Genomic DNA, 26,214 nt, shown 5'->3' with positions numbered 1-26,214 from the left:
TTCCTAGGATACATTCTGGTAGGTTGAGAGAAAGAGGAGCCTTGCCCCATACTTTTTCTAGGGCTAAAGTTTCCAGCCCAAAACAAAGTTAGCACTATGAGTGCAGAAATTCCCCCCCAACTTAATTCAAAGCATTGATTACCTAAATACTAGCAAGTGGATTCATGTAACAAAATTCCATGTCTCACTAATTTGGGGAATTTCAATCTTGAGTTGAAGAAGTTTCCAATAATGCCTTTGCAACTTAAAATACAGAGATACTTGGTATTTTCGTATTTTATTAAGTGTTCACAAATCTTTGAGAACTCATAGGTCCAAGATTCTGTTTATTAGCTCTAAAAATGTAGATTGATGAATAAGGTTAATGTTGCAATTAGGGCTGTCACAGGATTTAAAAAATGAATCGTGATTAATCACGCTGTTAAACAAAAATAAAATACCATTTATTTAAACAGTTTTGGATGTTTTCTACATTTTCAAATATATTGATTTCAATTACAACACAGAATACAAAGTATATACTGCTCACTTCATATTTATTTTTATTACAAATATTTGCACTGTAAAAAATGAAAGTAGTAGTATTTTTCAGTCCACCTTATATAAAAGTACTGTAGTGCAATCTTTATCATGAGAGTTGAACTTACAAATGTAGAATTATGTACAAAAAATAACTGTATTCAAAAATAAAATAATGTAAAACTTTAGAGTCTACAAGTCCACTCAGTTCTACTTCTTGTTCAGCCAAACTCTCAGACAAAACAAGTTTGTTACATTTGCAGGAGATAATGCTGCCCACTTCTTGTTTACGTCACCTAAAAGTGAGAACAGGCACTGTCATAACTGGTGTAACAAGATATTTACATGCCTGATGTGCTAAAGGTTTATATGTTCCTTCATGCTTCAACCACCATTCCATGCTGATGATGGATTCTGCTCAACAATAATCCAAAGTAATGTGGACCAATGTATGTTCATTTCCATTATCTGAGTCAGATGCCATCAACAGAGGGTTTATTTTCTTTTTTGGTGGTTCCGGTTCCATAGTTTCCAAACAGAAGCATAGCTCTTTTAAGATTTGTGAAAGCATGCTCCACACCTTGTCCCTTTTAGATTTTGGAAGGCACTTCAGATATTTAAAACTTGGGTGGAGTGCTGTAGCTATCTTTAGAAATCTCATATTGGTGCCTTCTTTGCATTTTGTCAAATCTGCAGTGAAAGTGTTCTTAAAATGACAACATGTGCTGGGTCATCATCCAAGACTGCTACAACATGAAATATATGGCAGAATGCGGGTAAAACAGAGCAGGAGACATACAATTTTCCCCCAAGGAGTTCACTCACAAATTTAATTAACACATTACTTTTTTAATGAGCGGCATCAGCAAGAAAGTATGTCCTCTGGAATGGCAGCATTATCTCCCATAAACGTAAAAAAACCTGTTTATCTGAGTGATTCACTGAACAAGAAGTAGGACTGAGTGGACTTGTAGGCTCTACAGTTTTACTTCATTTTGTTTTGAGTGCAGTTATGTAACAATAAAAATCTATATTTAAGTTTCATTTTCATGATAAAGATATTGCACTATGGTACTTGTATGAGGTGTATTGAAAAATACTATTTCTTTTATCACTTTTACAGTGCAGATATTTGTAATCACAAATAATAATATAAAGTGAGCAGTGTACACTTTGTATTATGTTATAATTGAAATCAATATATTGAAAATGTAGAAAAATATCCAAAATATTTAATATTTCAATTGGATTCTATTGTTTAACAGTGTGATTTAAAACTGCGATTGTGATTTTTTAAAATCGCGATTAATTTTTTGCGTTAATTGCGTGAGTTACCTACAATTAGATCAATAGCTCTAGTTGCAATTCTGCTGTTTACCAGGCAGCAGAAAAACTGACAATATTAAAATTCCAGCAGCTGCTTTGCTGCTACCACTCTGCAGCTGCGACTATGCAGCCACCAATACCTGTATGCAGTGTAGTTGAAGCCATGTCAGGCTCAGGATATTAGAGCGACAAGGTGGGTAAGGTAGTATCTTTTATTAGAGCTCTGTGTAGCTCGAATGCTTATTTCTCTCAGTCTCAGAAGTCATTACAATAAAAGACAGTATCTGCCCACCTTGCCACCCACTGCTTTATGTATATCTTTATGATAGGTTTTAGCTTTGTTAGATAGGAAGTACTGTGAGGTGATGGTAGCTAAGTAACTTAATTTCACAGATCAATAGAGGAGTGGATTTCACATTTAAATCTATTAAATCAATGATTCAATTTATGCTACAGATCTGGTAAATAAAAAGGATGCCATCATCTAGTTTTTATACTAGAGAAACTGTTGCCAATGAATTATTTATATCCCTGACTAAGAAGCATGCCAAAGAAATATATTACCCTACTGAGTTAGGGCCATAACATTCACTCTTGTGGAAAAACCCACAGATGAGCAAGTTACTTGGAAAATTCAGCAATAATGTGAAGGTTTAGTGTCATAGATGTGGAGAACCAGGGGCTGTCCTCTGCAGGCTACTAAAGGAGCACAGAGTTCTGTCAGGAACCCTGCAGAGGCCTAAAAACTCTCATATCTGAGGAGGGGAGTGATGGTAAGGGGAGCACAGAACGAATGCCAGTGGACCACCTCAGACTAGTCAACAGCTCTAAGTCTCTCCTGTCCTTTATATAAATATATTCACTGGAGTAGGGAAGGGTCTCTCCCCTCCCAGGTAAATGCCCTCAGCACCAAGTTAATCCCAGAATAGCCTAGAGCCTCTCTCAATCTCTCCTGTTGAAGTTGTTCTACATTGTATAATTATATAATTATTCACTGGGCCAATGAGCGAGAGTATAAGAATTACTCTACAGCTTGGTTATTAGGACACTCACCTGGGAGGTAGAAGATGTGGAATGAAATCTCTCCTCTTAATCTGGCAGCTACATCTCCTGCCTTCCAAGTGAGTGCCTTAGGGTATGTCTACATTGCAAAAAATCCCCACAGCATAGAGTCTCAGGGTATGGCTGTACAGCGCTGGGAGTTACAGCTGTCTTCGTACAGCTGAGTAGGGAAAGCGCTGCAGTCTGTCCACACTGACAGCTACCAGCGCACTGTCGTGGCCACATTTGCAGCATCTGCAGCGGCATTGGGAGTGGTGCATTATGGGCAGCTATCCCAGCGATCAAGTGGCTGCAACATGCTTTTCAAAAGGGGGGAGTGGGGTGGAGTGTGAGAGGAAGCGTGGGGGGAGAGAGTGGATTTTTGGAGCCGACACTGTGTCAGCTCCCTGCCTTGCAAGTTCTGATCCTCTCCCCCACCCCTCTCTCACTCACTGAAAGCAAATAGCCTTGTTTTTTTCCCCACAGACCAGATAAGCAGCCGCTCCGAAACGGACCCCCCTCTCCCCGCCAGCCACGCTGTTTCTCTCCTCAAGCCCCTTCCTTCCCCCTCTCTTCAAGCAAACACTAGCTGTGGGCGTTCCAAAGGAAGCTCCCTGCCTCTGCTCCTTCACAGCAAACAGGAGCTGTGTTTGTTTTTTTGATAAGCAGGTCCAGGAGCCCAGAGTTCACAACAAAACAAAGAGAGGCATCACAACAAAACAAAGAGAGTAATCTTTACTTAAAAGCTTTATGAGAAGGTTCCAGAGGTCAGTTACAGCATAGTAAGATTATTCCCTGTTTATACTGGTACCCCAGCACTGCAACAGCAGCGCTGTTCTCTTTATTCCTCTCGTCAAGGTGGAGTACAAGCAGTGCTGTAGCCAGGGAGATACAGTGCTATATGTTCCTTGCCAGTGTGGACGGGGAATGAGTTACAGTGCTATAAAGCCACCACCAGCGCCGTAACTCTCAAGTGTAGCCAAGGCCTGAGTTTGGGTCACCTGATTTAGGCTCATAATACAGGGCTAAAAATGGCGGTGTAGACATTCCTGCTCAGGCTGGAGCTGGGCTTTAAAATTTAGTGAAGGTGGTGGGTTTCAGCACCCAGCCTTCAGCCTGAGCAGGAATGTCTACATTTTTAGCCCTGAGGCAGAAACTCCACGAGCCTGAGTCAATTGACCCAGGCTCTGAGATTCGCTGCCATGGCTTTTTTGGGGGGGGGGGGAGAGCAGTTTACACGTACCCTTGATCACAAGCTAAAGCATCGTTCTTACTCCCTTTGGCTCAATGAATATTTATGTCCTGTATTTATATAAAGTGGAACAGCTTCAACAGTAGAGATTGAGAGAGGCTAATCCCAGAACATTTTATATTCTGGTGGTTAGGATACACATTGGGGGTGGAGTAGGGGGAGATGGAGAGCTGAGTTTAAGTTCCTGTTCTTAAGGGGGTTCAAAACTGAGTCTCTCACTTCCCTGGCAAGTGCCCCAACCACTGGGCTAAAGGTTATAAGAGGAAACACTCACTCACCCACCCACCCACCCACCCAAAAGCTGACCAGACTTTTTCAGTTCACTTCCAAAAATGTTCAGAATTTTTCAGCAAACTTTTTATTTGTTCTGATTTTTCGGTTTGCTGGATGAACTGAAAAAAAATCAATGATTCACCCCCTGCTCTAGTCAACATTAATGTATGCATTAAAATATAATGTTACCCCACTACAATGTCAAGAAGAATTCTTTCCTGATCATGATCTCCAAAACTTGCATGGCCCGAACTATACAAAGTTCTCACACAAAGGAGTCTGTAGAGGAAAGGGAGATGATGACATTGAGGAGCTGAGAGATGCAATGTCCAGCTCTGACAAGCTGCTGTGCTAAAAACAGAGCGTAGCCACGGTAGCACAAGTGGCAGGAGGGCCTAGCTGGCCCGTGCATGTACCTAGTCTCTCTGACTTGGTGAGGCTAGCCCCTTTTGCCACTTGCGCTGCCACACCTACACTCTATTCTTAGTGCACCAGCTGGATGAGAGCTAGTGTGGGTATGTCTCCTTGAGTGGGAATCACACCCCCAGCTTGAAGTCTAGACACTCATAGGTACAAATCTCCTCCGTCTGGCAGCTTTTGGGACATTTGAGAGATATTCTGCTCATTCCACCCTCTCAACGGCTAGTTTTATGAGTGGCTGTTTGGTCCATAATTTTTGTGCATTGGGTACATGTTAGCAGTTGTTTTTACCTGCATTTCTAATAAAGCCCAAACCAACATAGTTCCTTTTTCTTTGGACACCAGCCTCACAGGTGTCTGCAACAATGCACAGAACTCTGTGTTTCTTAACTTACTTTTTTAAAGTCAAATGAAGCTAAAAAGAATTAGATGATGATATAGCTTACTGACTTTCTGATGGAGCTGCAGATGTGATAGAAAAATTAGGAGCCAGTGGATAATCCCTACATACTATCCCACTTAACAGATTAGACAAAATTTCGGCCAAACAACTTGACATCATGTCTCAAACTAGGAAACTTCAGAATGTAGAAACTTCATTCAAAGCCATCTCCTTACCACCAAGACAGGAGGATGCTCAGAGACATGTAGTGAGGAATAAAGTTGTCTAGATCTCTATTGCCTGTTTCAAAGCAATCATCTTTCATGTGCAAATTTTTTATGCTTTGCATATCAGACATAGACAGATCATTAGAATGTCTCATTGTCACTGCCAATGACTCACCAAGTGAAATGGTAAGTGATTCCATTTATCAGACACATGATATTAATCTCAAAACCCTGTATTTACAGATGGATCTGAATTCAAGAGTTCAGCTCAGGCGCATTTCTTGGAACAAGGGGTGTTTTCCATACAACAGAGCACTATTCATAAATTTATTCTTAATCCCTAAAACCTGGATATGTGTCTTACACAAGTAACATAAAATTTTAACCTTCCCCCTCCCCCGCAACAAGGTTCAGTTGTCATAGTTACTTGATTCATTCATCTCTACTTATTTTGGCCAGAAAAAGCTAAACTCGCAGAAAAAAATATCTACACATTAGGATATTTCAGATAAAACAAAAATCTTATCTTTTAATTTCATTCCACTACTGCAGCCAAACTGCTGGATGCACTTTAAAATGGTAAAGAAAACTATGAGACTGCATACTGGCTGACACACTGTTGATTTTAAACATGCTTTAAAGCAAGTAGGATTATAATCAGAATTATGATGACAGCCCATTATGCTTGAAATATCAGGTAACAAATTTAACTCACTTAAGAATTTACCACACGCTCCAATGGCACCAGATTACTCTGCGAGAAGGATGAAGTGATATAAATAATGCTTACTTCCAGTTTTTAAAATCTGCTAAGGCTGGCAGCCCACAATGTATTCACACTTCTTGGGTTTACAAACATAAGCAAGAACATGAAAGTAATATTGACCAGTTTCACTTTATTGCTTGAATACAGTAATGCAGCAAGGGATGGGACAGCAAGAAGTGCTAATGTGTGCACACATATGCCTTTGACTTTGCAGAAAAACCTGAGCGCTAAATTGCTGCTGTACGTTCACAACAATTAAGGCAACTGAAAGTCTTAATCTGTTCCTGAGAATAATGTTAGAAAAACTTATAGCAATGCAAATTGAGGTTTCACGGCTACTCTTTTAGGGCCTGATTCATAATTGTGTAAATTAGGAATAACTCAATTTAAGTCAGAGGAGTTTCAGTGGGCATAATAAGTAAAGGAGAATAAAGCCCTCAATGATAAATGTGTACACAATGGCAGACATATAAATGTAATAGAATGAGAAGAAAAACATTTTTCTCAGTAGTTACTGCTGAATGGTTAATTTAAGATGGGACATCAAAAAAGCAGATGCTATCAAGCTCTCTCATGAAATCAGCATTCTCTGAAAAAGGATGTGTTTTCTCAATAACAAAGTCATTTTTTTCCTTGTTCATGATAACTTTATAAGTGCATCTGTTCCATTGAAAGATTGTATGTAAATACTTGAGACTTACCGGTTACCTGTTTTCTTAACTTTTCAATTTCTTCTTTTAAGCTTTTAATTTCTAGATCTTTGCTTGCTGTTACTGGACCATCCACAGTTGAATACTGTAAAGCCTGGACTGTCTGGGTGGATTCTAAAAACAAGAAGAGTACCATGAGATAAGCCTTCCACACTCCCCCCAATATACTCTTTAAGATGTCATAAGAAAGTGACACTATTGATAACATTGCTCTACAGCCAAAATGCTTCTGTAATAAAGTAGTCCAACTTTACTAATTCTGGGTCACTGAGAACGAAAATGATGCTTAAAATTGTTGATTGGCTCTAGTTTTCAAGATATGCTATTGGGTCAGTATATACGACCCTTGACTTGGGAATGGCGGAGGATAAGTGAGTTATAAAGGGAAGGGATCTCAATTTAAACCAGAAATGACTAAAATACATCTTTGACTGGATCAAGAATAAATCTATGACTGGGTTTGGACAGTACTTGTTTTTTAGGCAAAACAATGAATGATACAATCTGAAGCTGGTATTGTTTCATACATGATATGAATTGCATCATGTTATTCCTAGAAGTCATGGATGATGCAATCATAACAAAGCTTACATCACTCTGCTGAACAAATTGCCCTACATCAGCTCTAGAAATCATACAGTGTTGTGCTCTCTTATTTGTCGGTGTTTGATTTTGCAAAGGGACACATTTCTGTTTAGCCAAAGTGAGCAGAGATGCCTCGTACTTGTGTGAACAGTGCAGATAACTTCTGCTATGTTTGTGGTGAAGTGACTTTTGCATCACAAAAGCGCAGTATAACCACCATGGTTAAGAAAGCCTATCACCTTTATTTTGGCTGCAAAATTGGAGATCATGTCAAGAGGTGGGCCCCACACATATGCTGCAACACTTGTGCAACAAATCTTGGCCAGTGGTTGAACAGGAAAAGGAAATCTATGCCTTTTGCAGTGCCAATGATTTGGAGAGAACCAACAGATCATATCAGCAATTGTTACTTCTGCATGGTGCCTCCAGTTGGGAAAGGTGTGTCAAAGAAGAAAAAGTGAACTGTGCATTATCCAAACATTCTATCAGCTATACGCCCAGTACCCCATGGAGAAGGACTGCCGGTTCCTGATGCACCAGAATCATTCTCACTTGAGTCAGACGAGGAAGAGGAAGAGGATGAAACTTCTGGTCCTGAACCATCAGTGTCACAGGACCCACATTTTCTCCCATCCTTCTCCTCTGAACCACAGCTCATAACACAAGGTGAACCGAATGACCTTGTCAGGAATTTGGAACTACCCAAGAGTAAGGCAGAGCTGTTGGGCTCCAGACTATAGCAGTGGAATCTCATGGCAGGCTATCAGGGCAAATGGAGCCCATCAATGCTTGCAGACTATTGCTGGACAGTGACAAGAGATGCTCCATTTAATGAATACAAGAGACAAGCCAAGAAGCGCCAAGTAGACACTGAATAGCACTAAACTATGTACAGAGTAGTTTTTTGCCTTTGTTTCATAATAAATTTTATTTATATAACCCTTTTGCTGATTTTTATAGTGTTACATAAACAGGACAGGTGAAATAATATCATGTAAAGCAACCATAAACACATGAAAAGACCTAGGTTTACAATGTATGATTAAAACTCTACTATCTACACAATACACATAGACCTAAAATGTAAAATCTTAGAAACAGTAGCCAATCAGTTGTTTTAATTGTCATTTGAATTCAGCACATCAAATACATAATAAATATCACATTTTATCTCTGAAGCAGACGACTTCTCAAAAATTGTAGACCAGTGTAAGTGGAGAAGTGCACAAAATTGTGTCTATACCAATGGTAGGAGACTGGAAAAAAATAGGAGGAATTGAAAATTCATACTGACGTGAAGAAATTTGATATACTTGGCCTTACTGATTTCAGCTGCTTTATTTGGAATGTTAAAAGCATTGATTATAACCTGTTCAGGAAAGATAGCACAGGTGGAGGAGTGACACTGTACACTAAGGGCACAATTACAAGTAATTGGTAACTCAGAAGCACATGATTTTTAATGCATATGGATCAAGGTGTTAACCAGCAGACCATCAAATCAAACTAGAGATCAAGATGAGTTACTCCGTAAACACCTCTCTGTAATGTGGAGGGGGGTGGGGAGGAAATTGTGTTGTTACAAGACACTTCAATTTGGTAAACGCATGCTGGAGATCTAATGCATCCAGTAGTAAAACATCATTAGAGTGTATAAAAATTATAGATATACACCTGGTGCTTCAAAAGGGATAATTCCCCAAAGCTCAAGAAAATTATGAGTGAAACTGATTGAGAGGAAAAGTTTAGACAGAAATGCAAAATGAAAATTGGGAGATTTTTAAGCAGAGTTTATTAGATGGCTAAAAAGCCATGATCCACAATCAAACATCTTCAACTAAAAGCCCATCCTGGTTGGGGGTGAGGAAGACAAGAATTATAAATAAAAAAAAAGTATCTACTAAATGAAAAAGGGGGAATAGGTAACTATTGATATAAATTAGAAGTTATGATGTTCAGAAAATTGACAAGGAAAGCTAACATCATCAGGGAAAAAATCCATAGATAGCAGGGCTAAGGACAAGAAGTTTTTAAAAAGTGTACTAGGAACAAAAAGAGATGTAAAATGTTAATTATGAAGAAAAGGCAGAAGGGTTCAATTAATATTTTTGTTCTGTATTGGAAAGGAACAGGATGGTGTGGTGTATCACATGGGGATGATGAAGTACTATCCAGTCCCTTAGTAACGGAAGTTACACAATATCTAATAGGGTGTAACAGAGTGAACTGTCACATGGGGGAGGGAAGGAAAACAAAACCAAAATACCCAAGCAGCTGACTCCAATTAGTAGTCCTCTCAAAGACAGCTGAGAGTGGAAGGGTGTGGGCCTATATAAGTTAGAACCAGCTCATTCTAAGGAGAGAAAGAAGGATGAGACAGTGCTCTGGAAGACTGGAGTTGTATCTAGGAGTGTCTAGGGAAAAGAATCAGGGGCAGAAACACCTGCTGAGCCAAAAGCTACCGGGTTTGAGGAGAGTTTGGCACAGGCTGGGGCCTGCCTCCACAGAAAACTATGGACATACCATGCAGGTAAAAAAACTGGGAGAAATGGAACCAAGTATCTTGGATGCAGGTGATGATGATGATAATTTGTATCTATCACTGCATACTATCTAGCTCTTTTTTGGGGAGTGAGAAGCATCCTGTGTTTTTGTGGTGGTCAGGTCATCCTGGCTCAGAAAACCTGGATAAACTTGCATTCAAGAATCCTAAAAGAGTTGTCTGAGGAGATCTCTGGCTCTCTGATGTTATATGAATAACGCTTAGACTATCATGAATTCCCAGAAGACTAGAGGAGTGCTAATGTTGTGCCACTATTCAAAAAGGGTGAGCGGGATGACTTGGGAAACTAGAGGCCCATTAACCTGACAAATCTGGGCCAAAATAATGGAAAAGCCGATTTGAATCAACTGATAAAGAATTAAAGGGTAGGAATATAATGAATGCCAGTCAAAATGGTTTTATGGAAAATAGGTCTTGTCAAACAAACCTGATTACATTATTTTGATGACATTACAAGTTTGGCTGATAAAGGCAACTGTATAGGTGTAATATATTAAGGACTTCGATAAGGCATTTGACTTAATATCACACAACATTCTGATTAACAAATTAGTGCTATACATATTCAATAAAGCACACTCAATGAATTAAGAACTTGGCCAGCTAACAGATCTCAAAAAGCAGTTAATGGGGAAACATCTGAATGGTGTTGTTTCTAATGGGACTTCACAGGGGATTAGTACTAAGCTTGCTACTATTCACATTTTTCATCACTGATCCAGAAAGTAACTATAAAATCATTGCTGATAAAACTTGCCAACCTGGATGAGGTTGGGGCTCAATCAAGCAAAATTGCTTTAATACAAGGCAAATGCAACGTGATAACACCTAGGAATAAAGAATGCGGATCATATCTAGGAACTATATCCTGGAAAGGCAGTGATGCCAAAAAGGAGTTAAAAGTCATAGTGGACAATCAACTGAACTTGAACTCTCAGGGTGATGGTGTGGCAAAAGTGGCTAATAAAGTGATTTGATGTATAAAAAGGTTAGTTTATCTCTGTGTATGCACGATGAGATCAATATTGGTGTTTCAAATTTTAAAAAAGATATTGAAAAAAACTGGAGAAAGTGCAGAAAAGAGCCACAAAAAATTAGTGCTGGAGAAAATGCCTTACAGTATGGGTTTTCAAACTGTGTCAGGACCCCATGTTATGGTCGCCAAGGCTAGTGTTAGACTTTCTGTGGCCCAAGGGCCAAAGCCAAGCCCCACTTCCTGTGGCTAAAGCTGAGCCACAGTCCCACCACCCAGGGGGGGGGGGCTAAGGTTCATGCCCCTCTTTCCCCCCACCCAGGTAGAAGCCCTTGGGCTTCAGTTTGGGGCCCCCCACGTCCCCACACGGGGCAGCAGACTCAGGCAAGGGCTTGGGAAGGCTCGGTCCTTTGGTCCCCACTCCTGGGGTGTCAGTTAGTAATTTTTGTTGTCAGAAGGGGGTCACTGTGCAATGAGTTTGGAGAACTGCTGCTTTACAGTGAAAGGACTTAAAAAGTCAATCATTTTAGTTTATCAGAAAGGAGATTAAGAGGTGACTTGAGTACAGTATATAAATATATTTATGGGGAGAAAATACAAGGTACTAAAGGGCTTTTTAATATAGCAAAGAAAGGCATCACAAGAACCAATGGCTGGGAACTGAAGTCAGACAAATTCAATTAAGCACAAATTTCAACAGAGAGTGTGATTAACTACTGGAACAAACTACTCAGGGAAGTGGTAGATTCTCCATCTCTTGATGTCTTCAAATCAAGACTGGATGCCTTTCTGGAAAATATACGTTAGCCAAACACAAGTTATGCTTTAGTCAAAGACAAGTTATTAGATTCAATAAAGGGGTAACTGGATGAAAATCAATGGCCTGTCAGACTAGATGATCTAATGGTCCCTTCTGGCTATAAACTCCATGGATCTATGAAAAGAGTATCTGCTGAGGTATATTAAAGAAACACATTGGTTAAACTTTCAAATACTGGTGCCTAAATTGTGGTTACAATAAAGTGTGTGCACTCACAAAAGCAGGAAAAGAGAACAAAATAAAGAAACAAGGGATGCTTCAGAAAATCGAAACAATCCATACATTTGAATGCCTCTAAAGAAGAAAGAACAACATACTGTACCTTACACTTAAAGATGAGCCTTGTTTTGTGGGGTTGTACCCTAATTTCTGTATTATAGCTTTCCCTGCCTCTCTGTAAACAGACTAGGGCTCAATGCTGTAAAGACTACACGTGTGAATATCCCCACTGGCATCAATGGAATTACTTGCATACATAAAGTTAAGAACATGCAAATGTTTTTGTAGGATGGGGACTTTAAATCATACAATTTCTATTTGCAAAGTGCCAACACATCTTCAGTAGGCACCAAATACACAAATCTAGATTCTTCCCCCACCCCAGATAATAAGTATGTAGTGTTCACAGCTGGAGTTATAACCAACCCATGGCTTCAGCGAATTCAACAGATTGTAAGCGGCATATATGGGATGCTTTAGGACTTTAAAAAAAAAAACTAAGTGTAATCTGTCAATAGAAGTAATGAAGCATTCCTGGAAACACATTTTAATTTTTTTTCCATAATATTGAAAGTACTTCACAAAAACTACAGCCTAATCCAACTGAAAGTGACAAAACGGTCTTTCTAATTGCTTTACCTTGCAGTTTTCTACTGAGTTCAAGTTTTCCTGCTCCAGGGCGCCTTATTCTCCTCTCATAAGCTTCTGTTGCTAAGCTATCCTCCAAGTCCTTTGAACACTGGCATCAGGTCCATAGCGGGTGGTCCAGCTGTACTCTCAGACAACTGCGGTCTGAAGCACACTGGGAAAAAAAAAAAAGGATTTTAAATGGTAGGTAACTTTAGAAAAAAAAATAATAAAATTCAAGCAGTTGACCGACCAGTAAATGATTGTTTTAAATTTTTCCATCACGTAAAATATAAAACTTTTAATGACTGTAGCAACTTAATTAGGGAAACCAACATTAGTTATCTTGTGAATGCATTTTTAATGCCACAAGTAAAAAAAAATTCTGATTAATGATAAGCAAAAAGGATAGTCGGGAATCAGCCATTAACAAAAAGTCACCTTCCGAAGGTCAACAAGATCAGATCTAAAATTATATTAATATTCAGCTCATATTATTACTAATTTGTTTGCCAGGTACTTTGAAGATCCACAATATCAATTTTAAGTATCATTATAGACGGAAAATTAATGTAATTTGGTTGTCTTCTCTGTAATTAATTTCTCCCAGATTTCTAATTTAATTTCCCCCTTTGTAATGTTTGTTTTTGAAAAAATGACACTTAAGAAATTTCACAATTTAAAATTGAGACATATCCAGATCCTTCTCATAAAGACATGTATGTAACTATATAATGAAAGGGCTAGGAACCTGATTTTGCAAGCACTTATGCACATGCTTAATTTTATTTAGGTGAGTAGTTTATCTGAAGTCAATGGAACGTCTCATGTGAGTAACATTAACCACAGATGTTTGCCAGAATCAGGCCCTTGGCTTTTTGGTACATTAGTATTTATTGTACCTCTAAGTAAATACTGACCAAAGTTAAACTTAAAACTTGCATCAGTTGTCACATTCATCTCAACAGTAGCTAATGTTCGTTCACTTTTCACTGGTACTGTCTAAGACTCTACTCTACTCTCTTTGTTCATTTCCTCCAAAAGGCTCGCTTCTTCGAGGAAACTATAAACTCTAGTCAACATAGTTAAACAACTTCTCATTCCATTATATTTAAGGGCCATGAAAGGACAGGAAAGAAATAATTTAAAAAACAGTTAAAGCTGATACCTTCTCAGAGTCTCCAGTGCATCTTATCTTACCTCTGTGTCCTCTTTTAGGGTGAAAATCACATGTTGGCCAGAAGCTAGAATAAGATCTTAAAACAGGCCTTATGCTGGCTCTCTGCATAGGAGTAAATTGCACCCGTAAGGTATCGTCTACACTGCATGCTTCTTTCAGCAGCATGTAGAATACATACGTACTCAGCCCTCCTAGCACAGGTATAAACAGCAGTGTAGTCAGTGAGGCATAGCTTAGGCAAGCAGAGTAAAGACATGTCTGAAGGATGTGAATATGTATGCAAGTACCTACCCTATGCCAGTGGTTAATTTGTAATAAAAGAGGTGCTGGGGCTCAAGCAGTATTTTTACTTTCATAACTGGACCAAGCCCAGAGGTGCCAGGGCTATGAACCGCCAAGCCTAGAGGTGCCGGGGGTCAGCCCTGACAAGCCCTGGCACAAAATCAAGCATTGCCCTATGTGCTCTATATTCACACAAGTTGTCTCTCCCTCTCTACACTGCTATTTTTAACAATGTAGCATTCTGCTATCTCCCTGCTGCTAGAGTCTTCCCGCACCACAGGAAGACTCCTCCCAGCAGAGAAAGGCTCTGGGCAGCTCTATACTGAAGAGCCTCTTCCTGCTGCAGGGAAAGGCTCTGCCAGCTCCCTGCTGCTGGAGCTCATCCTTAATGCAGGGAAAGACTCTGGCAATGGGGAAAGGCTGAGCCTTTCCCTGTGCATCTCCCCTGCCAGAGTCTTTCCTTGCCACAGTGAAAGGCTCCAGCAGCAGTGAGCTGTTGAAGCCTTTCCCCAGCACTTCCCCTCTTCCAGAGCCTTTCGCTTTCTGCATAGCTACACACTGCAGTGTCGACACAGCCTGCTGTTCACTACAGCATGTAGCTACTGGCACACTACATGTCACCACCACTGGTGTGTAGTGAAGACATAGCCTGAGGCTATGTCTGCACTACAGTGGCATTCTGCAGTTCACTGCTTGTAGTGTAGACGTTTGCTACAGTGACGGAAGAGGTTTTTACACTGCTGCTCCTAAATCCACCTCCTCGAGAGGTGGTAGCTAGATTGATAGAAGAATTCTCCCATTGACCTAGCAATATCTATACAGGGACACAGGCTGGCTTAATTACATCTTAGGGACATGGATATTTCATACCTCTGAGCAATATAGCTAATTCAAGCTAAGTCTCAGGTGTAGAGCAGACTGTAAGAGAATTGGCTCCTTGGGACAGGATCTGATTTTAGATGTGTCCTATTCAACTACTGAGCATATAATAATCTGCTTAATAAAAGCATTTTCCTCAACAGCCAAGTGCAGTTGTTTCTTCACTCTATTTTATAGGTTTATATAAATTTGTGGCACACAACAGATCAGAAGTTTAGCACATTCATGTATCCACCATACTTTGACAACTGAAGAACTCTGACTTACCAGCTACTTGTATATGTAAAACCCACAAATGGCAGATGATGACCAGAAAATGCAGTGTGTGTTGGTGGAGGCATTGTCTCCTAGGAGATAAAAGAACATCTGGTTAAGCTGAATTCTACCAATTTTGAAAAACATTACTGAATGGTAATGAATCATCAAATGTTAGTGCTGCTGTTTCACTAACCAGATCCACAATGATCTTTATCTGAAGATTAAATATGAAACAGCAAAATCTAAATCTGGCTCTGAATTCAAAAAGATACAAATAGTTCACAGGAAGAGGACTTTTTATTCAGATGTGGTATCATTAAAGGTTATTATGGAAATTATAAGCTGGTTCATTATTTTCTTTCTCCCTAAGGATTCTTGAAGATGCTGTCAGAGCTATCCTTCCCTTTACTTTCCCTACCTCTTGAGTCAACTTGTTCTCCCTCTCTGAAGTCTGTCAGTCCAACTCCTGAGATAGCTTAGTGATTCCCCTAGAGGGAATGTCATTCAGAGTGGTTGCTGGAAAGAATGATATGATAGGATGTTCAAAACTCTATCAATGGACTGAGCATGCTTCCTTCACAGTGCTTCTAGCTCCTGCCAGCCCAGGAACAACATACCAAGCTCAAGCCTTTAACTCAGATCCTCCGTGTGCTAACACTAAAGGTTAGTCTACGCTAGACCATACAGATGTAGCTGAGCTGCTGTAGTGCTGCTTTGCAAACACTCTATGCTGACAGAAGAGAGCTCTCCCATCAGCATAATTACTCCACCTCACTGAGAGGCAGTAGTTATGTTGGCAGGAGAGTATCTCCCGCCAACATAGCGCTGTCCACACCAGTGCTTAGGTTGGTGTAAGTCATGTTGCTCAAGGGGGTGGCTTTTCCACACCCCTGAGGGACTTAAGTTATACTGAAGTAAGCATTAGTGTGTACAAACCCTAAGATATCACTAGGCCACACAGTTGCAATCACTATGGGGCTGGAGAGGGGTATGTACTCCAAATGCTGTAATATCCTCTTCAGTAAGGGTGCAAGATTCATGTCTTTATACTCTTGTTTATCTCCCAGCTTTTCTTATGTAGTTGTATCCTATTACATCACCTTAATCACCAGAAAAAACTAATTTTGAAGAAGACTATCACCTTGAAAGCTCTAAAAAGGCCTGTCATTTTAAGAAAGGGTTACATTTTAGGAAAAGATGAACAAATGTAAAGTGGAAAGCAACTCTCTACATGTGTTTTTTTTATAGTTTTGCATGTTAAATCAAGCAGGAAAAGACTGAGAATAACATGTCATTCAGAAGAACCAAAGCCATGTTTTAATGACAGTTTTGGATAGCATTCCAGAAGAATCTAACTTCTTGACACTCGGAGTCGAGAATTACTAGCCTAAGTACTGTAAGAATTTTTAAGAGATACAGCTTAGTACGCAACAGTCCACAGCCTTTTAGTGATTATGGATGAGTCCTTGTGGTCACTTATCACCAGAATGAATTGTGTTAAAATTAAAATGTCGCGAAAATGAATGTCAAAATCTATATAGTACTTCCTTAATTAGCACAATGGGCATTGTAAAATCTAAAGGATGGCTGGATAGAAACAGACAGTGAGAAAAAATTCCTTGATTTCTGCATTCTTTTCTATCCTCATATTTAGAAGATTTAAGTGTGGAAAGCTCTTTATCTAAATAAAAATTTAGAAAAACAACAAATAATCCATATTTTTGGGAAGTCAAATAATCTCTGATTGTATCCCATGTTAATTTCAAATTCTAGTACCTGACATCTAATTAGAACACTCACTGGTGTGTACAAGAATTTCCATGACTATACATGCATGTTTGCTTTACAATCACTATTGCAGATAGTCTTAATGTACTCTCAGTCCCCTTCTGGGGTTCACAGATTGTACCTGTCGTGGAAGAATCCCCTTCCAAAACTTCATATCAGTTGAAGTAACAGTGAATAAATCATTCCCACTGATGTAATATGAAAATTCACCAATCAGGGAGTAGTAGGAATAAGAACAAAAGAAAGCAAGTTCAAAATTTCCTATTGAAATGAAACACTTTTTTGGTCATGGGCAGAAATTTAACGATGGAAAACACACTTCAACATGCAAAAATCAAGTGGTTGAAGACATTGCCCATAATTTGTCAGCTCCCAACTCCCTGCAATCCCCGCCCATTTCTCCTTACTCTCACTTGGAAACCTTTATACTCAGATAACAGAAAGAGTGAAAATGACATTAGATCATTCTAGAAGACACTCTTCCAAATTAAACTGGGAGTCAAAATTTGAAGAAGCAATATTTAAACAGAAGACAAATCTTTTACTACGCAAGCAAAGACAGATTTGGTAAATAGCTCAGGGAGCATATCAGAAGTTTGTAAAATTGGAATTCAGATTAATAATATCAAAATTTGAATTACTCCATTTCCCAGCACATAACTCCTCATAATAATGACCATACCTACTGAGTGTGATATTTTATTTTTCACTCTGAAGCGACGTATTTTACAAAAAACAGCATCATAACACCTCCTGAGTAGAATATAAACTTAGTATAAACAAGCCTCAATATTCTGGTTTGCAAAGTACCAACATAATGCACACTAGAATTTAAAGGAACATGTAAGTAGTTTAGGACTGAAATTAAGTTTTTGCCTTAAAAATAAAAGGTGATTACAAATGCAGACATTCACAGATTTGTTAAGAAATTATTTTATTTTAATTCAGCAAATATAGTTTTAGGCCTGATCCTGCAAACACTTATGCACATGCTTAATTTTAAGCATATGAATAGTTCACTTGATTTCAATGGGACTAATCAAACATGCATAGTCTACTGAGGACTAGAGTGACCATGCCTGATGGCGTCACACAAGTCATCATACAGTGAAGTTCCCAGATCTGGCTCAAGCCTTTAAATCCATGATTATCTGGGTTTGTCTGGCAGGCAGTACCTTGCAGGGTCAGAGCAAGCACCCTTTTGTGTACTGATGGAGAGTTTCAGAGCACAGTGTGGATTTTTTATGTATCCTGATGATACAGGCAAAGAGCAGGTAACACAACTTTCAAATGTAATGAATGACTGAAGAAAGGCCAAATCTTTACAAGACTGACATTTCACACAAAGTCAAACCACGTTATGCTGAGGATTTGGCTCCTGACAGCGCATATGGAATGTCTCCAGACACTCAAAGTCTGCCTGGAAGAGGACCCAGGTTTCTAACCAATACAGAAGTACAGGTAGCATATCGGTTCGATAGATCCTAAACTTTGTCTCAGCACAAAGACATTTGTGTCTGTAAGCAAGACAAGGACTTCATGCAGGAGGAGGCAAGACTTATTCATTGAAGAACGTCTAATTTGCTACAACCATTTGAACTCTACTTGCAGCCTTGGTAGATGAACTAGTCAATGCTCTTCATAGTCCTTGATCCCACTTTACCAGAGATTCTTGTGGCCCAGCTCCGAGGTTCTGGTCTTCTGCCATGAGATGTTCAACTCTATCACACAAGTGGCATCTTGGAGACCTTGGAGGGTGACTTCTTCACAAGCAGGAAAGCATTATTGACATAGTCTTGATTGGTGAATACTTCTTGACCAACCTTGATTCAGATGTGCGGCTCAGCACATTCTAATAGCCAGGCGATAACTCGACAGAATAGCACTGGGACAAGAATGCATCTCTGCCACACACCAGTGGTTGCTTAAAAGTGCCTCGGAACCAGTGGACATTGGTCTGCATCAACTGTTCCTAAGTGTGGACATCAGGCAAAATACCAGCAGAATGGAAAGATGGCATCATAGCGTCCTTGTACAGGGACAAAGGATCTCACACTAAGTGTGGCAACTACAGGCTGACATCGTTATTGACAGTCCCTGAAAAGGTCTTTGCTCACATTTTGCTAGGTAGTATGCAGCCTCTCCTCAAGAGACATTGTCATCCTCAGCAACCAGGTTTTGCTGTTAGGCAGTTGACAATAGATGCTGTCCTTAATCTTCTGCTTCTGGCTGAGATACACCTAGAATTTAACTGCCTGCTTCGCGTGGTCCGTATCATCTTCAATGTGGCTTTACATTTGGTCCAAAGGTCAGCGCTTTGGCTCACATTGAACGGAATGGAGTTCCAGATGTTCTGCTGAATGTGATGCACAATCTTCACTGTAGTATTGGTGCAAGAGAGCATGTTGGGTCAGAGCTTTTGCCAAGTTTTTACCCCGCGAGAATACCAACATACTTAAAGTTAAGCACATTTGCAGAACCAGGGCTATAAAGTTTTGGAGGCTTTTTTGGTGGGGGTGGGAGGAAAAAGACGGAGGTGAGAGATGGACTTGGGAAGGAAGATATATTTGAATGTTCTCAGGTGATTCGGGGAACCCAAATACACTATAAATGTACGACTGCGAAGTATCTGAAAGGGTAACTGATTGGTCTTATCTCACTGTATACAATTGCTACAAACTAGCTAAAAATACATTGGATTTTAAAAAAATCTTTCAGATCTAGTAATTTAAGGTTGTATTATTAACAATGTCTTCATTAAAAATTGTGCATATTATTGCTGCAATCTTGAAAGTGTCCCTTTAAAAAATAATGTCAATGTAGTATAAAAGTAGAATTGAGTGGAAAATGTTAAGCTTTGACCCCAGGTTCTACAATGGGATACGTTAGCACAGACCCCTGCAATGTTCTACTGAGGTTGTTGGGACTCCACAAGAGTGCAAGGATCCATACTACTAGACCACACTGCAGGACTGGGGCCTTTGTTTCTACCTTCACAATAAAACAAAGGCAATTTCAAAGCAGAAAGGGGTGGTGGAAGTGATTACAAACAGTCTAATGAAAAGATGACATAAAGGAGATAGGACAGTTATCTTCAGTTATGTAGCTGCAACATGATAGATGCAGTTTTAAACCCCTGTAGGGTTTCTGAAGGAGTACATTGATGTTTTGTGGATTGCTGCAAAAGGATCAAGATATAAATTTTCTGCAATTTGTGAGTTCAACACACTTATGCTGACAGTACCATAAATGTAATCTAAACGTATCATAGTACATACAAAACAACTATATTAAACAAATGTTGTATGAAGGTTGTAAAGTCAAGCATTCAAAAGCCAGAAAATGTCAGAATTAAGGTAGCCGTGCAACCTAAACTTTGCTTCCTTGTGCATATGCATGTGTATACAGTCTCTGATTACATTATCATATATTACTTTTCCATAGGATCCCTGCTTCACTCAAATTTACAAGATGGACAGTTATCAGTAAATATGGCAGCTAGTCAGTATTTTCTTTAATCCCCAGGATTGAATGTGTGGCCCCTTACCTCATTTACTGCACAACATCCAAACCCTGCACTGTATAAAAAAAATATTAATGTCCTCATAGACTTTACTATGGCACGACTATAGTATCTAAGTAACTTACAAACATTAATGAACTTTTCTGAGTCTACGTCTTCACTACCCGCCGTATCGGCGGGTAGCAATCAATTTCTTGGGGATCGATATATCACGTCTCATCTAGACACAACATATGGATCCCCAAACGCGCTCCTGTCGACTCCGAAACTCCACCAACGCGAACGGCAGTAGCGGAGTCGACAGGGGCAGCCACGGATGTCGATCCCACGCTGTGAGGACGGTAGGTAATTTGATCTAAGATACTTCGACTTCACCTACGTTATTCACATAGCTGAAGTTGCGTATCTTAGATCGATCCCCTCCCTAGTGTAGACCAGCTCTAAGAACACCTCTATGAGACAAGGAGGTATTATCATTCCCATTTTGCAGATAGGGATTGAGGCAAAGAAATATTAAGGCCAAAATTTGCAATAATTTTTTTTTAAATGTCCATTAATTTTGCATCAGATTTTTCAGAGGTTCTGAGAATCCACAGATTCACTTCCAAAGGAGCTGGAGGGCGCAGCTCTTCTGAAAAGCAGACCTAGGTGTTTCATATTAGGCACCTAGAAAATGAAGTCTAAACAATTAGTGTCCAATTTAAGTGACTGGCCCAGTATCAGAGCCAGGGATAGATTCTAGTTATATTCAGTCAGAGTTAAATGCCAGTCAGAGGACCGCTGTTTCTTTCCTCCAGAGATCCTGTGGAAAAAATTGTATGTGATCAGGTACATGATGGCAGTATAACATATCTCCATATAGGCAACCTTAATTCTGGCACTTCTACTTTTGAGTGCTTGACTTTGCAACCTTCATGTTCTTTTAACATATTTCTTTGTATGTAAGGTTAAAAAACTTAAAAAAAGAAAAATGAAAAAAACAAACAAAAAAACCCACTATCATGTAAAACTGTAGACATTCCCTGCACGACCTGACTCTAAGACCTTCAGCTATATAGCACAGATCTCTACCAATTGAGCTCCAGTTGTAAGGGCCTTTCCACATTCCATTATGACAAAAGGTATTTTGATGGGGGGAAAACAGCAGGAGCAGGGATTAATTTTGTCTATGTCCTATCTGGAGGTTCATGTCATTTGGCTGCATCAGAACAATATAGAACACTCAGTGGAGCCTGGGCGCATATACAGTGCAGCTGTCATGTCCAGAAAATTCAGAAGCAAATGCTGAACAAGCATTACTGCACATGTGCAAACAGCAGACTTTTGTGGCTTATAATAAATCTGCACTTAGATTTCCAGAAAGCCTTTGACAAGGTCTCTCACCAAAGGCTCTTACATAAATTAAGCTATCATAGGATAAAAGGGAAGGTCCTTTCATGGACTCAGAACTGGTTAAAAGACAGCGAACAAAGGGTAGGAATTAATGGTAAATTCTCAGAATGGAGAAGGGTAACTAACTAGTGGTGTTCCCCAAGGGTCAGTCCTCAGACCAATCCTATTCAACTTATTCATAAATGATCTGGAGAAAGGGGTAAACAGTGAAGTGGCAAAGTTTGCAGATGATACTACACTGCTCAAGACAGTTAAGACCAAATCAGACTGTGAAGAATTTCAAAAAGATCTCACAAAATTAAGTGATTGCGCAACAAAATGGCAAATGAAATTTAATGTGGATAAATGTAAAGTAATGCACATTGAAAAAAATAACTCCAACTATACATACAATATGATGGGGGCTAATTTAGCTACAACGAATCAGGAAAAAGATCTTGGCGTCATCGTGGATAGTTCTCTGAAGATGTCCACGCAGTGTGCAGAGGCGGTTAAAAAAGCAAACAGGATGTTAGGAATCATTAAAAAGGAGATAGAGAATAAGACTGAGAACATATTATTGCCCTTATATAAGTCAATGGTACATCCACATCTCAAATACTGTGTACAGATGTGGTCTCCTCATCTCAAAAAAGATATACTGGCACTAGAAAAGGTTCAAAAGGGAAACTAAAATGATTAGGGGTTTGGAGAGGGTCCCATATGAGGAAAGATTAAAGAGGCTAGGACTCTTCAGCTTGGAAAAGAGGAGACTAAGAGGGGATATGATAGAGGTATATAAAATCATGAGCGATATGGAGAATGTAGATAAGGAAAAGTTATTTACTTATTCCCATAATACAAGAACTAGGGGTCACCAAATGAAATTAATAGGCAGCAGGTTTAAAACAAATAAAAGAAGGTTCTTCTTCACGCAGCGCACAGTCAACTTGTGGAACTCCTTGCCTGAGGAGGCTGTGAAGGTTAGTACTATAACAGCGTTTAAAAGAGAACTGGATACATTCATGGTGGTTAAGTCCATAAATGCCTATTAGCCAGGATGGGTAAGGAATGGCGTCCCTAGCCTCTGTTTGTCAGAGGATGGAGATGGATGGTAGGAGAGAGATCACTTGATCATTGCCTGTTAGGTTCACTCCCTCTGGGGCACCTGGCATTGGCTACTGTCGGTAGACAGGATACTGGGTTAGATGGACCTTTGGTCTGACCTGGTACGGCCGTTCTTATGTATATTCTTATGGGTGTACTTTCACAGGGACAGCAAGAAGCATCTCTCTGATGCTAGGACTGCCCCCTACCAAATTTCAAAGTTCCCGTTCAAAACCATTTTCACTCAAACATTCAAAAAATTCAACCCGAGGCAGAGATCAGGCATGGAAAATTTCATTTACAATGATCAGAAATTGGCACAGTTGTGAGCAATTTTGAGCAGATGATTATAATCCACAGTTATAGAATAATAAAGTTACTTGAACATTATTATTATTCTGGACTAGGGGTATGTCTACACTGCAATTAACCACCAGTAGCTATCCCACGTCGATTGACTTGGGCTCACAGGACTAAGACTATGGGTCTGTACAACTGTAGTTCTCAAACTAGGGCCCTTACATGTTCAGGGAAAGCCCCTGGCGGGCCGGGCTGTTTTGTTTACCTGCTGAATCCGCAGGTTCGGCCAATCGCGGCTCCCACTGGCCATGGTTCACTGCTCCAGGCCAATGGGGGCTGCAGGAAGCGGCACGGGCCGAGGGATGCACTGGCCCCCTTCCTGCAGCTTCCATTGGCCTGGAGCAGTGAACCGCAGCCAGTGGGAGCCGCGATCGGCCGGACCTGCGGATGCGACAGCTAAACAAACTGGCCCGGCCCACCAGGAGCTTTCCCTAAACAAGCAGTAGCCCTAGTTTGAGAACCACTGCTGTAGACGTTCAGGCTCAGGCTAGAGTCAAAGCTCTGAGACTCCCATGGAGCCTGGGCTCTAGTCTGAGCCTGACCATCTACACTGCAACCTCACAGCCCTGCAGCCAAGCCCAGCAAGCCCAAGTCAGCTGACATGGGTCAATCACAGGTGTTTAATTGCATTGTAAACATACCCTAAGTGTCTCATCCTGTAAACATATAAGTATATGTGTAACTTTCTTCAAGTGAGTACCCACACTGACTTCTACACAACTTGAGTACATTTATTCATCTTCTTAAGTGTTTGCAGGATCAAGCCTCATTCCTTGGATGAGCATTTGTATCTGCCTAGTACACAGCATTGGTGGGTATCATATAGCACCAAAGCATTCTGAGATTTCAGTGCGAAATTTTGGAAATCTCTGTAATCACAAGAAATGAAGAAAATCAGGATTTGGAAAAATGACAATCTTAGACTTACAGAGTTTTTTAAACAATCATCATCCACATCAAAGTTTGATGTATCAGTTGGACTGCTGACTTCAGGGATGTAAGGGGCTTCACAGTTCCGAATGTTATCCCATTCAATCCCAACAAAAAATGGGTGGTTCTTAAAGTCTTCTATCCCATTTTGCCCAAGTCGATGCTCCCTGCTGCAAATGAGCCTTCGAATGAGGTCCTTGGCATTTTCAGACACATCTGTCACTTGTGCAGGAAACTGAAACCTCTCCTTAAAGAATAAAACAGGAGGAAATAGTTTATTACCAAGAAAATGTCACAAAAGTCAGGTTCCTTCATGGTTGTTTCTGTACAGAAAAATAGGACTTTGCAAATACTCAGGCTCTCACTGTTAAATGAATGCAATAAGTTTCAAGGAAAAAATCTTCCCCAGATGATAGAAAATATTGAAAGTGCAATAACTGTCTCCTCCTTTTTTATTTATTCAAATGTCTCATGTACATTTTTGGAATCTATCTTTGCCTCCAGGTGGAAGAATGTTTAAGGATCTCTTTCCTAAGCCAACAAATGGATCCACCAGCAAAAAATAGAACAGAGTGATGTAGCATAGCCAAGACTTACTCCTTGGGGTGAACTAATAGCCACCATTGTATAACCAGGTTTTTAGTTTTGGACTATCTTATTCAAAAGCAAAGCCAGCTGCAATTCATAACCACAAAATATAATGTATGGAAACCAAATTTATATTTAAGATTTATGAACATGAATATGATCATGACATAAGAACTTTCTTTCTAAATAGACCTTTAAGCTAATCCCTTTTAATCACTAAAATTAGTTTACAAAAGATAGAAAAAACACTAACTTTGTGGTTCATTATTTTCCCGTAGGTCTCCACCAAGGACTCTGCATAAAAGGGCGTTTCTCCATAAAGCATTTCATACATGCAAACACCTAGGGACCACCAGTCACACTCAGGTCCATACTTCCCTTTTCCATCTTCCATGGCCTGCAGGATTTCTGGAGAGATGTAGTCTGGAGTTCCAACTGCCACCGAAGACTGGACCTGCGGCATTAGCATTTCCATGAGTAAAAATGACATACATGGTTACAGACAGTAGTGCCAGTGTGTGGGGGGGTTTGAAAGAAGTTGAGGGGTATCATGTGCATATGTAAGTTTGTAATTCAAATTATAAACAGTGAACTCTAATACAAAAAACTAGGTTTCTAAATAACAACTGATGAGAAGAAAAATGTTCTCATGTGTCTGAGCTACTTCAGTGTTTCAAACAGGAAGTTCTGAAAAAACTTATTGGGTATTCTAATAACTTACTTTTGCTGTGAACTGTGATGAATGCCAAACAGAAGGCAGTTTCTGAGTTTGCAGTTATAACTTAATTATCATCTCCCTGACAATCACACATATTATTAATTCAGATGCTCCAGGGTATGATTATCATACTGGAACTACATTCTTGCCATATACACCACACATTGTATAAGTTTAAACACAGCACTGCAATAGGACGAAGTGATATCAATGGTACCTGATTCTGATTCTGCCAAAGCCCTGATCTGAGTGAAATCAATCAGTACTTTGCCTGAATAATTATTATGGCATGAGGCTCAAAACTGGGTGTCTTACACCTTTCCTATGGATATGTACTAATTTTGATTATATGCCCTCCCTTTATTAACTTCTATTAACGAAATGAAATAAAAATGCATTTAACAAAGACAAAATTCAAATAGAATGCAGATATATTTTGAACTGAAACCAAACACAACCATATTATAAAACTGTACAAATGCTATCACTGTCAATACTAAAAATGTGCATTTAAAAAATGACATTTC

General features: G+C 39.6%; 1 protein-coding gene across 1 annotated transcript in view; it reads right to left on the bottom strand.

Moving 5' to 3' along the window:
- The window catches only part of CDC42BPA (CDC42 binding protein kinase alpha), a 370,767-nt gene that overhangs the window by 123,661 nt on the left and 220,892 nt on the right, over nt 1-26,214 (bottom strand). Inside the window, 6 exon segments of the mRNA XM_030557374.1 lie at nt 6,908-7,030; nt 12,716-12,878; nt 14,902; nt 15,312-15,391; nt 24,380-24,628; nt 25,223-25,423. Of these exon segments, the coding sequence (XP_030413234.1) occupies nt 6,908-7,030; nt 12,716-12,878; nt 14,902; nt 15,312-15,391; nt 24,380-24,628; nt 25,223-25,423 (817 nt within the window).

The sequence above is a fragment of the Gopherus evgoodei genome, chromosome 3 (genome assembly GCF_007399415.2).
Source record: "Gopherus evgoodei ecotype Sinaloan lineage chromosome 3, rGopEvg1_v1.p, whole genome shotgun sequence".
In the NCBI taxonomy this organism is placed as follows: Eukaryota; Metazoa; Chordata; order Testudines; family Testudinidae; genus Gopherus; species Gopherus evgoodei.
The sequence above is the reverse complement of the archived record's forward strand: the minus strand, read 5'-3'. Positions and strand labels throughout refer to the sequence as shown.